General features: G+C 41.4%; 1 protein-coding gene and 1 non-coding gene across 2 annotated transcripts in view; both read right to left on the bottom strand.

Annotated features, from left to right (window-relative positions):
* NPTN (neuroplastin) overlaps window positions 1-13,033 on the bottom strand; it is a 64,366-nt gene that overhangs the window by 9,215 nt on the left and 42,118 nt on the right. The window contains exons 4-6 of the mRNA XM_063090026.1: window positions 11,421-11,515; window positions 2,754-2,887; window positions 213-486 (exon numbers count right to left, since the gene is read on the bottom strand). Coding sequence (XP_062946096.1) covers window positions 213-486; window positions 2,754-2,887; window positions 11,421-11,515 — 503 coding nt within the window. The remainder of the gene's footprint in view (window positions 1-212; window positions 487-2,753; window positions 2,888-11,420; window positions 11,516-13,033) is intronic.
* TRNAT-GGU (transfer RNA threonine (anticodon GGU)) lies at window positions 12,038-12,111 on the bottom strand. Its single transcript has one exon. It is a non-coding gene; the product is annotated as a tRNA-Thr (tRNA).

Here is a 13,033-nt window from a genome sequence, read left to right as displayed (position 1 = left end):
GGAGAATACCCAAGCAGAGGGAGAGAGCTAATTATAGCTCTAGGTGGCTAATACAAAAAATCTTAGGGGTAATGGGTTAGGAACCAGTATAAGAATTTTCTTTTTCCTATTTGGATTGAATCCCAACATCATTATAGTCCTCTTTGGGCACCTGGAAACCACCCCAAGGAACCAGCCCCAACATTACAGCTATTTTGTAGGGATGCTCTTACCATCAGGAACCTCATCTGGCCTCTTCCTCTTCTCGTACACAACAATGATCACCACAAGGATGATAATTTCAGCCAGAATTCCCAAGAAAGGCCAGAGTGGGGCCAGGTGGCTCCGTACCCTGAGAATGGTGACGGCAGAGATAGTGCCAATGGAGTTGGTAGCATTACATTCATACTCGCCAGGGTCTTCTGTGATCTGGAGGTTCACAATGCTCAATTCAGTGTAATTCTCCTTATTGATGATGAAGAAACGACCAGAGCTATTGACAATATCCTGCAAAAAAAAAAAAGAGAGAATACGCAAAGGTCAGAGTAGGGGAGCTAATGTTCAAAGGAGGGTGACAGTATTCTCCATTCTCAGCAGGACACTGGCTGGAATGAGAGTGCAGCATCTAGGACCATCTTTGTCCAAGGAACTTTGAGCACTTCATTAATGACTTCCCTTCAATTTCAATAACAAATCAAACTCCAGATAGAGCCAGGGTACAAGCCTCCTCCCTTTTGATTGGTCTTCTGGACTTCAACTTCCATGAAGTGAGTGGAGGTCCTACTTCCTGGAGACCCGGAAAAGACTGACAATCTGGTAAATGCTGCTTCACACACCAGGTAACCACAACAGAAAGAGGATGGGGGTGAGGGTTGCAACGGCCATGTCTGGGAATATCAGGCCTGTCTGATGACTTCAGAATTAGCACGTCTACTTCACGCTTGGTAAGTTCTGAGAAGTCTCCTGAAACTTCCTCCATAAACAATGCTAAGAACTTGCTCCTAGTCAGAGTGGGGGTAATGCATGACTTCTCTTTCCTTTCAGGACTGCAGGGTTAAAGAAAAGGTTATTCAATCAATCAACAAATATTTATTAATGTATACTATATGTTTTATATCCTACTAAGGAGAAAGTGAGATAGACAGGGAGAAGCATGACACAAAAATCAAAAAAGATCTTAGCCTCAAGTGGGAACCAGATGTCCAAAGAGGTACTAATCACAAGAATGTATTAAGAAGCCCCACCAGAGGGATGTATGGAGTGCTGTGGGGCAGAGAGCAAATGTCCACTGCTGCAAGGGCCAGGGAGAGCTTCAGAGAAGAGCTACCTCTGCAAGAGAATGTGGAGGAGGAGAGCTGATCAAAAGGGAGGGGCACTCTGGGCAGAGATCGCATGTGTGGGAAGGTAGAGGTGTGAGAGTGCCTGACCACTGGATAGGCTCACAGCACTCATCTTACAGGAAACTGACAGGGAAAAAATGGACTCATGTATCCTCACTCTGCAACAACTAAAACATAATCAGAAATAGTAGAGGAAAGGGGAAGATTATCCCCAAAATGATTCTACCTACAGCATACAATCATGTCTGCATCTGGGTATGGCTGAAATGGGGAACTCATAGATTTCAAAAGAAAAGCTATTCTGTGACACCTCAAGCTTCATCTTTCAAGATATGAAAATACCCAAAATACCCAGTGAGTAATTTCAATCTGCTTTGGCAAAAGCTCAAGTGCCCTCCTACCCAGTGACCAGTAGAGAGAAATGGGCATTTCCTTACCAGCACCTTAGAAAACTCAATGTCTTACTTGATCTTTCAAGTGTCTGGCCTGAAAATACTCAATCCAGCATCTTCACCTCTCCATCCCTCATCCTGATCCCGCTTATTAATAGGGTTCTGAAATCTAGCCATCATTGTTGATATGGGAGTCATTATTACCACCTGACATTTTATTATTGAGAGGTCATAGAGAACAATGGACTTGAAATAAACAAAACTGGATACAACCCTTGGTTTTGCCAATGATTCACTGGTTACTATGGAAACTTTCCATGCAAGCTGGAGTAGATGGTTTCTAGGGTCTTTTCTGATTTTGGACACTGACAATGAAAGAGGATGCCTGGGATAGAGGGGGTATTATACAGACCTTCTGACAGAAAAGGTAACTGGTCAAAAATCATTAAATCACAGAGAAAGTGATCGAGTCTAAGGCACTGATTCTCCAAACACCATCAATAATGATCTCACAGATTGGAACAGATGTTCTCTTTGACTCTTCTTGGAGCACATATTGTCAGATTCCTAATATCTAAGGCTGCCCTTGGGCCTCCTCAGCTTGTTTCAATTCCTTATCAGTATTTTCTGTGATCTAGGAATATTAAGTTGCCCTCAGTGCCTTGTCTTCACCAAAAAACAATACAGGTACTACCTTCAAGAATAAAATTTTCTTAAGATAAATGGACTATAATAATGGTTAAAGTTTAAGATCAGGCTTAGCTCTTTCAGTATCCTATTCTGAAGGCAAGCAATCTAATCCCTTACCAGACAGACAGCTTTAACTAATCAGGTACAGGGATTGCATGCTGTGCAGAGACTGTCAGTGACCTCCAGATACATGGTTTAAACTGTTATGACTCTAGAGAGGGTGACCCAAGCCATGTACACATCCATGGGTATAGCTGTTGTAGCAACTGGTCCAGATGTCTGGACCTCCTCAGCAGAAACTCCAGCAACCACAGAGACCCAAGCATGGAGAACCAGGGCTACTCCTACTCACCACGGGCATACCATTCTCCTTCTTGCGCCATATCCACTCTGGGTGTGGGTAGCCAACTGACTTGCAGTACAACATGGCATCCTGCCCTTCGTTCTTGTTCTCACTCCGTTTATGGCCAGTGATGTCAGGAGCGGCTGTGAAGGAGTATTGGACACAATTACCTTGGGAGCCTATGCTAAACAGGTATACAAAGGCCCCACCCTCACATTCAGCTTTGATAAAGAACATTTCTGGTCAGAAAAGTTTAATAGGACCAACCCCATCCCCTACCCCACCCACCAAAACAGCCCAAGCAGATTAGCAGGGTTACAAATATGTGAGTTTCTACTAATGTAGGTAGTTCTCCAACCTACTGGACAAGGATATGGGCCCAAATCCCCTAAATCAAGCCCTCCTTTAAAGAAAATGCAAACAGAAGCTATTTCCATCCTCTCTAGAGTCCATGTTTTTTCTTGAAACACCTGCATTAACAATTGTGGATCATTTCAAACATCACACATTCCCTTACAGAAATGAGAGATCTTTGAGATCGAACACGTAAAATCAAGTCCTATTACAAGCTATGTAAAAACAATGAATGCTTGGAGAAGCTACTCAATGAGTAACGATGACCAAGACGCTCTCAAGAAAGAGAGAATCCAGCAAACTGGTCTTCACGAGGGGGAAGAAAGGAATGAACAGGAAATTCAATGAGCATTCTAAGAGCTTTTATTAACAGCTTACGAATCTGATTTTTGTATACCTGATTTGCAACAATCCCAGTGAACGCAATCTTGGGGGAATTTCTAGACATTTTAGAGGCTGTTGGTCTTCTCTACTTTTAGGATCACTTCGAAAGAAACAAACAGCACCTAATGGTCTAAAAATTAGGCAAGTTTCAAGTATCCAAGAAGAATGAGACGAAGGCTAATTCTTTGAATTTAGCCTTCTTTTATCTTAACTATACTTTCCACCAGTGCCTCAAAAGTTACAGTATCTGAAAGCAATAAAACTCAAAGAAGGCCCAATGTCACTCTGTTGGCAAAGATGGGAAAGAGAATCCACAGGCCTTGGTCCAAATTCCAGTTTTTGCTGGTTCTTTATTTAGTGCTTTAGTTCTATACCCATTACCAAATGGAGATAATTCCTGCCTCTGCCTACCTCCCAGCATTCTTGGATAGATATATAAGATGCCAAAACATTAATTTTTAGATTGTAAAAAAAAAAAAAACTACATAATTGTATTACATCATGGACTGAGCCCATGCACTACCTTTGACCAGCCTGGCTCTTCTTGGCTTAAAGCAATCCCATGTCCTACTACTCACAGATTGTGCTTCCCAGCGCAGTCAACCTCCAGACACACCCGGATAGGAATGGAATTGGCCAGGCCTGCCTAACTGAGGCCTGCTCAGTATCTCTCAGTGTGAAGTATTTTCTAAACAGGATGCTATAAAGGAAATGTCTTTTTGTTTTTTCAGGCAAAATTCCTTAATACAGAACAGAGTGCTCAAGCTGGCTCCATCTTGTTCCCACCAAGCCAAACTTTTCCCACAGCCACTCAGTCACTTCAAAAGCCTACTGTTCAACCTGGCTATCCTTCCTCAGAGCGTTCTTTAGTCAAAAAATATTAAGCATTAAGCAGTCCAAGGAGTAAGCTCCATAGCCATACAGTAATTAAAACAGCATCACAGGGGAATAGGAGAACACAGCAAGCAGAAGAGCTACCAAATGTTGCCTCCAGTTGTGTTTCATTCATTTGACAAACATTTGCTGAGCACCCACTACATGCCAGATATGTCACAGAGTGGTTGGGGAAGGCCTTTTTGATGAAGTGAATTTTAGCACAGTTGTGAAGAAAATAAGGGAGTAGGTCACATATTTGCAGGAAGAATAACTCCTGATGAAGGGAAAGGTAAAAGCCTTGAGACAGGAGTGTGCTTGTTAGGTACAAGGAACAGCAAAGAGGAATTTGGCTGGCACATGGTAAGCAAGGAGAAGATAGGAGGAGATGAAATCAGAGAGACTAGGGACTCAGACTGAATAGGATTTTGTAGGCCACTATAACAAAGTCAGCATTTACGCTGAGACCACAGGAAAGCCACTGGTGAATACTAACTGCAGGTATAAAATGATTGGTATGTTTTAATAGGCTCTATGTGGCTACTATGTGAACAACTACAGAGACAAAATACTGGAAACAAGATCAATTAGGAAGCTCCTCTTGAATGTGGGCTGGACTTAGTGCCTCCCTTCTAACAAATAAAATAAAACAGAAATAAAGGTGTACCAATTTGGAAACTAGTTCACAAAAGCCACTGCAGCTTTCTCCTTGCTCTCTCTCAGACTGTACACTCTGGGTGATGTTGCTGCCACAAAAGAGGGACACTCATACAGCTTATGGAGAGGACTGCATAGTGAGGAACTGAGGCCTCTTGCCAACAGCCACGTCAGTAAGCCACCTTGGGAGCGGATCTTCCAACTCTGGTCAAGCATTCAGATGACTGCAGCCCTAGTCAACAGCTTGACTGAAATCTCAGGAAAGACCCCCAACCAGAACACCTCACTAAAATGCTCCTTAATTCTTGACCCAAAGAAACTATGAGGTAATAAGTATTCGTTGTTTTAAGTCACTACACTTTGGGGTAATTTATTATGTAGCAATAGATAACAAATATACCAACCGATGAAGCACACCTTACCCCATTTTTATAAATTGGAAAACTCAAGTTTGGAAAAGTTATTTAATGTTTAAAGTTATATGGCTAGTAAATGATAAGGCTAGAATCCAAATTCAGGGCCTTCTGACTCCAGAGATCATGTTTTTGTACTTTAACATACTGAGGGGAAAATAAATCAAAATAGAATCTAGTCCACAAAATAAAAATATACAACATGCCTTACTGGTAACTGCACAACAAACTGTCCAAATGTTATCTTCACTTGCAGATGTACTAGAACACCCTAGACTAGAACACCTAGTTCCTAGGTGAAAACAATGTACTGATCAGAATTACTCCATATAACATAACATAAAGAGCAGAGATTTGGACTTGAAGTCAGAGAAATCTGGGCTCTATCAAGGCTCTACTTACTACTCACCAACTAAGAAACCTAGGCAGGTAATTTAAAATCCTTTGAGTTTCAGTATCCACTTTTGTAAAATTGGAATAATACCCACATATTTCACAGAAGTCTTGTGAGGATTAAATTACATCTCTATACTAATCTAGCACATGGTTGGAACTCAGGGTCAAAAATAAATACATAAATTGAGCCATTAGTCAGGGAAAGGAAAGGCTAAGGGTTAGATTCCAGCACTGTTAGTATTAAGAAATCAGAGATCCTGATTATTATTATTATTACTGTTGTTATTATCATCAGCAGCAGCACTTGCTGATATAAACAGGAATTTTGTTTGTAGCTCTCATGACGTTTAATCAGGTCAGATACTGACAATTTATATTGATTAATGGCTTATTTTAGTGCCTCACCTTATATGATCTTGACGGAACTGCTTAACCAGGTGCTGTGGCTCTGAAAGCAGGTCTGAGGAGTCTGACCAAGCCTTCATATTGTGAAGGAAACACAGCAAATAATCCTTACCTACCTTTACCCTCTCAGGGGGACACAGACTGAACAGCAAGAGTAAGGGTAGAAGCAAGAAAGTAAAAAAGAGACCCTTCGAAGAGATCACGGACCCACTCAGGAATTAACCCACTCTGGCTTTCTTAATCACATATTCTAATCACATTACTTAATGGATAGCCTTCCAGTATCCCACTAAATGGCAATGCAGGGGTCCCAAAAGAGTCTTAGTTACCCAACAGCACCTGATCCAATTTCATTATCTGGGCAGTCTGGGCCTTTTGCTGAGATCAAAGGCATGTTCCTCAGTACCCTCTGCTGCCTGACCTGCCTGCACTTACAGCAAAGCATCCAACTTCTCTGCCAGGCTGGTGGCTGTGGAAAGTGTCAACTCAGGCAACAGAGGCATGTTCAGATGAAGCTGAAGTTAAATAAAGTTAACAGACCTGAGAAAGGGATCAAGGTATAAGTACTCTTTTACACAGAGTACTTATTTGGTGCTCACTTTTCAAAGCAAATTCATAACCTAGTAACTCATTTTCAAAGAAAATCTATCCTTAAAGGTGTTGTTGACGAATGGGCTGTTTCCAATTAAACACATTCAGCATACAGTCTTTTTGCTTCCTTTACGCAACGTATCTAATTCCAGAGACACCTCATCTTTTCTGTAGACAAAATAAAGGCTTGGCTGAAGACAGCAGGAAAGTGAAGACTTACTGCCAGCCAAACGCTAAAACCAAGAAATAATATGAGACTGGTCAAGATGGAAGCAAGAAGGATGTAGGCTTTTGGTTCAATAAGCCTTCTCATACAGAGCAGATTAATCGTTGGTTGCAAAGACTATAACAGTCTGGGACTTTTGCTACCTTCTGCAGGTGAAACCACTGAGTAGGAGGTGTCAAAATTTCCCCTAAGACAGTGATTTTCAACATTGGCTGTCTACTATAATCACCTGAAGGGCTTTTAAAATATCTGATGCCCAGGCCAAATTTCATACGAAGTCAATCAAGTTTGAGAACCAGTGTTCTAACACCTCTCCTGGCACTAGTGTTAGAGGTCAGGGGACTACAGGAGGGAGTGTCCCCATGAGACAGGGAAATGAATGGGTGGAGATACGGGGTGCACTGAGGTGACATTCTTCAAGTTGAGACGTTGAAATCACCACGACTAGGAAAATGAGCTTGGAAACCATCTCCTTTGATAACCAACCTCTCATCTGTGTCCATATGAGGAATCCACAGACTGTCTGAGCCGTACAGAACAAATGAAACTTAAAGATCAGCAATCTCATCCTACTTCAACATACACTTGGGGAAGCCAAGGCCCAGAGAAGGGCAGCGACTGGTCAGGCAAGTTTAATGGCAGGGCCAAAATTAGAACCCATTTCTTCTAAGTCCAAGGCATTTTCATTGCTATGTGCTGAATGCAGCATCATGGCTTGGTGCTTACGAGTGTAGGCTCTGGTGCTACAGCACCTGGGGGAGAACCCTGGCTCCAACAGTTAACTCTGTTACACTGGCAAGTCATTTAATTCCCCTGAGCCTCAATTTACTTTCCTGGGAAGTGGAGATAATAATAGCAAATGGCATCTACCCCTTAGAGTTGTAAAGACTAAAGGAGAAGAAAGGAACAAGTAATGCACCTAGCATAGTTCCTGGCACAGAGTAAGTGTGCAAGAATATTAGCTATTCTTATTAAGGAAGGTCAGGGTAGCGCCCTGAAGAGAGGAAAAGAAAGAGTAGGTAAAGTTACTCGGGCTGGGGTTGATGTTCAAAATGTCCTAGCAGCTTCAAGATATTATGTTTTCAAAGACTTCTAAAGTAGTGGAAATTCTGAGTCAGAATTCCTCATGAGAGAAATTTTATCTTTTTACTTTGTAAATTATACAAACATTTTGAATTTGCTTTTTTATGGACATTTTTTTAATTTTAGAAAAGGAAAAAGTGGGAATAGAGAAGGAGTAAGGGGTAAAGAGTTGAAGAATTATAGAGATAGAAAATTTTAACACTTATTCATTCAAGAATTCTCTATGAGATAAGGTGTGGAGTCTCTGGAAGCCACAGCCTCTGAAGAGTCAAAAAGCAATTAGCCACGTAGATCCCAAAGAGGCAGGGCTATGTGGCAGAGGCTCCACTGAGGCCTAGTTATTGCTGCTTCCCTCTCCTAGCGAGCCCTGCTCCATCTTCTACCTCTGCTTCTGCTTGGGTCACCTGCCAAATACCTAAGAAAAGTAATCCTTAACACTAATAGTATCTTTCTGTTAACACTGTGCCTCATTCCTGTCCTTTAAAAAAAAGAGAGGAAAAGAGCCAGCCCGTGGCTCACTTGGGAGAGTGTGGTGCTGATAACACCAAGGCCAAGGGTTCAAATCCCTATATAGGGATGGCTGGTAAGCTCACGTGGGAGAGCGTGGTGCTGATAATACCAAGTCAAGGGTTAAGATCCCCTTACCAGTCATCTTTAAAAAAAAAAGGAAAAAACCCTACTTCACATGCAAGTCCTTCTCCACTACATGTACCATCTTCAAAAGTTCTTTCTTGACAGAATATAGATATAATCTAGGACAGAAAAGCACAATCACCTCAGGTCTCCTCCCAGACACGTGTCTCTTTCTCTGATTCCTTCAGGCCTCTCTTTTGTACAACACAGGTAACTCAAGACTTGGTAATTTGACAGATAAAGCCCAATCTCTGGCTAGGCTAAGCCCTTCACTCCCTACAGTGCTAAGCCCAAACAGCACCCCAGAGATGTTCTGAAAGGCAGGAAAGGCCAGATGGGAAAGAAAAGGGCTCAGTATAGAACAGGTGCTTAAGAAATATATATATATACATATATGATCTGACTTACATTGCCCTGATGTGCTGATTCCATTAAAGCCACAAATGAAGAAGATTCTCAGACTCCTTTCAGCAAAGAGGTCACTTATGTTCCCTGAATCTCCTGAATTTCTCTGTTCTCAAGTACAACCACCTCTTACTTCTCTAATTACTCAGCATATTTTTCTAATCACTATAGCTATAAAAAGATAACTGCCTCTTACTCGCACCCTGGATGCACTGAGGGAATAAAATGAGAGTTTATATGAAAATGCTTTGGGAATTAAAACACACACTCTCTCTCTCTCTCTCTCTCTCTAAATTCAAGGCAGTTTTTCTACACCAACCACAACTTGATGCTAGCTTAGAATATGATCCTACACCTACGGCAAACCTTTTTAAAGTTATACAGAAAAAGCCAAATTTACATAGTCTTTATCAGACTCAACTATCCATAACCCAAAAGACAAGACATTAAGCATCAGCTGTTTTCTGTCCAGGTGTAAGATGGGGAGGAGGAGGAGAATTCCTTACTAATTTTCTTGAGAGATTAACAATGTGTCTGTCCAAAGTAGTCACAAAATATGCTTTAGGATTTTATAAAACAAAGTTCTCTCAAGGTCTACTTCTTTAAAACCAGGGTACAACAACCTGGGCCATCTGCGCAGGACTGTTGTACAGTAAAAATGCAACAATGCACAGTAAGCACCTTAAATATGATACAATGCAAGATACCATGAAAGTTGTAACTTCCTCTGAAAACACTCCTACCTGAAGCTTTCTATTCTCTACCCCTCCCAACTACTGCTTCACATCTGCTCAAGACAATGTGAGGAAAGACAACTTTGGGCCACTGAACCCCACTTTCTCAAGCAGCCAAACCAATGGAAAAACCACCTCTGTTTCTACTCCTCAAAGTGTGCTTAGAAATCATTAACTCCAAATCAATACCGATTACAGTCAGTCAGGACTTGAAATTGTACATAATTATCTCTTAGGCTAGGGAAGGAAAATTAACTAGACACACCGCTCCTTCCCTCCCTCCCCAATCCTGTCCTTCTGCACTTGGACTTTGTGCCAAAGGCTCAGCTGGGAATATTGCAGGGCCTCAAAGTCTCATATGGAGTGAAAGCAACTCAGCTCACCTAGGCTGGGGAAGGCCCTTGCTGGCTTAGCAAAAATGTTTTCCCATAATCTTCATCCTCATATTGAACAGATGTGGCATTCTTCAAAAACAGACAAAAACCAAGATCTCTCTATGAAAAGTTACTGAAGAAATCAAATGTTAGGTTCTCTGGCCTGTTGAGACCTGTAACAGTGCAACTGTCCAGCACAACTCAACCTTCAGGCTTTCAGGATTAAATCTGGCAGCCTGAGGAGGCAATGGCTGTCCCTACATCAAGTTAGGGCTGTGTCACCAAGGTATTACTTTCATTTAATAACACAATATAATAGAAACTTTGAATGTGTCTAAATTTTTCTTGAATCTGCATTTTTAATCTTCCATATATTTCAAGGAAAATCTGATATCCGTTATAAAAACCCCTTCTTTCTCCTAAATTTTCCTTTCCAGCTTCTACATAAGACCCTATGGATTTGAAAAAATTTGTGTCCTTCCTAAGCAAATGAAAGACTGAAAATAAAAAAACCTCGTCTCTTCAGTCTGGCATCAAACAGCAGCCCAGCCTCCCCATGGTCATTTTATAACAGATGAAAAAACAATGGATTAGGAGTCAAGCCCTGGGTACTAAGCTAGCTCTGCCACAAATTCACTGTGTGACACAGAGCTAGTGGTTTCACTTGTCTGGGTCTCAGGTGCTTCTTTAGAATAACACAGGAAAGCTGGGATTAATGATGTTAGGTAGCTCCAACTTTAATAGTTCTATTTGCCCTTCTTGAAACTTTCTGCTATAGCTTCATATTTAACATGCCATGCACCCATAAGGTGTCTATTAAAATTCTAATAAATGATCTGAAAACAGCTTATGTTTACACTGTACTCTCCCAAATCCTGCTGGTCCACTGGAGACCTATGTAATAATACTTGTAATGCACTGTTCCAGGAGCTTTACATAGGGTGAGCCACCTCAGGTGCCAACAAGCAAACAGTCTTGACATATAAAACAACAATTTCATATACTTCAAATATTAACTTATTTAACTCTCCTAAGAGACCCATGGAGCAAGTACACTGATATCCCTATTTTACAAATGAGGAAATAGACCAAGGCAGTGTCGCAGAGGGAGAGTGAGAGGCTCACACGCAGCCTCTGTTGGGTTGTACCTTTCACTTCAATGGTGGCGTTTGCTTTAGGAGCACTGACAAAGTGATATACGCAGTGGTATTCGCCTGAATCCTCAGCTCTTGGCTTACTGATCCTGCAGAGAGGAGAAGAAAAACTGAGTCAGGAAACTGGGAATGGTCAAAATATACAACAAAAGGAGAATCAAAGGGGCAGCCAGGGATCCTGCTCTCCAAATCCCCTCAGTGCAATTCACCTCCTCCTAATGTAAAGCAAAAACCTCCCTCTATGAATCCCAAAACATAAATGCCTTATTTCTTACTGGGTGCCAGGAATACAAAGATGAAATGGCACATGGCCCCTAACCTTAAGATGCTCTGGTCTACTGGGAGAAACAAACTGCAAAATAAGTAATCAAAATAAAGACTATACAAAGTACTACAATTTATACTCAGATACAGAGGATGGACCCATCACTAAAAACTTCTTGCTCATCTGGTGGTTCCAGTTAGATAAAGAGCAGAAAAAACAAAGAAAGAAGCTTTTTCTGAGCTTTCCTAAATACCCTGTTTTGGTAATTCTGTTCTTCTACCCTGTATTCTATACATGTTTTCTTCCCCCCCCCCCCCCCGGGGGCGGGTGGGTGAGGAGGTACAGCTGGCTGGTACAGGGATTGAACCCTGGACGTTGGTGTTACCAGCACCACACTCTAACCAACTGAGCTAACCAGCCAGCCCTAACCTGTATTTTATTTTATTATTTATTTATTTATTTATTTTTAAAAATACACATATGATATTTTTTTCTTTTTTTTAATTTTATTTTATTTATTTATTTTTTTTAAGTTTTATTTTGTCGATATACATTGTGGCTGATTATTGCTCCCCATCACCAAAACCTCCCTCCCTTCTCCCTCCCCCCTCCCCCCCAACAATGTCCTTTCTGTTTGCTTGTCATATCAACTTCAAGTAGTTGTGGTTGTTATATCTTCTCCCCCCCCCCCCCCGGTTTTTGTGTGTGTGTGTGTGTGTGTGTGTGTGAATTTATATATTAATTTTTAGCTCCCACCAATCAGTGAGAACATGTGGTATTTCTCTTTCTGTGCCTGACTTGTTTCACTTAATATAATTCTCTCAAGGTCCATCCATGTTGTTGCAAATGGCAGTGTTTCATTCGTTTTTATAGCTGAGTAGTATTCCATTGTGTAGATATACCACATTTTCCGTATCCACTCATCTGATGATGGACATTTGGGCTGGTTGCAACTCTTGGCTATTGTAAAGAGTGCTGCAATGAACACTGGGGAACAGGTATACCTTCGACTTGATGATTTCCATTCCTCTGAGTATATTCCCAACAGTGGGATAGCTGGGTTGTATGGTAGATCTATCTGCAATTGTTTGAGGAACCTCCATACCATTTTCCATAGAGGCTGCACCATTTTGCAGTCCCACCAACAATGTATGAGAGTTCCTTTTTCTCCGCAACCTCGCCAGCATTTATCGTTCAGGGTCTTTTGGATTTTAGCCATCCTAACTGGGGTTAGATGGTATCTCCCTAACCTGTATTTTAGTAGTATGCCTTTCAATAAATCTACTCGTTAACAGGACCCAGGTACATAGTTTTTAAGATAAAAAAAATTTTTGCTGTCAGA

Source organism: Cynocephalus volans, chromosome 3, assembly GCF_027409185.1.
Source record: "Cynocephalus volans isolate mCynVol1 chromosome 3, mCynVol1.pri, whole genome shotgun sequence".
NCBI lineage: Eukaryota > Metazoa > Chordata > Mammalia > Dermoptera > Cynocephalidae > Cynocephalus > Cynocephalus volans.
This window is presented reverse-complemented; position numbering and strand designations above follow the sequence as displayed.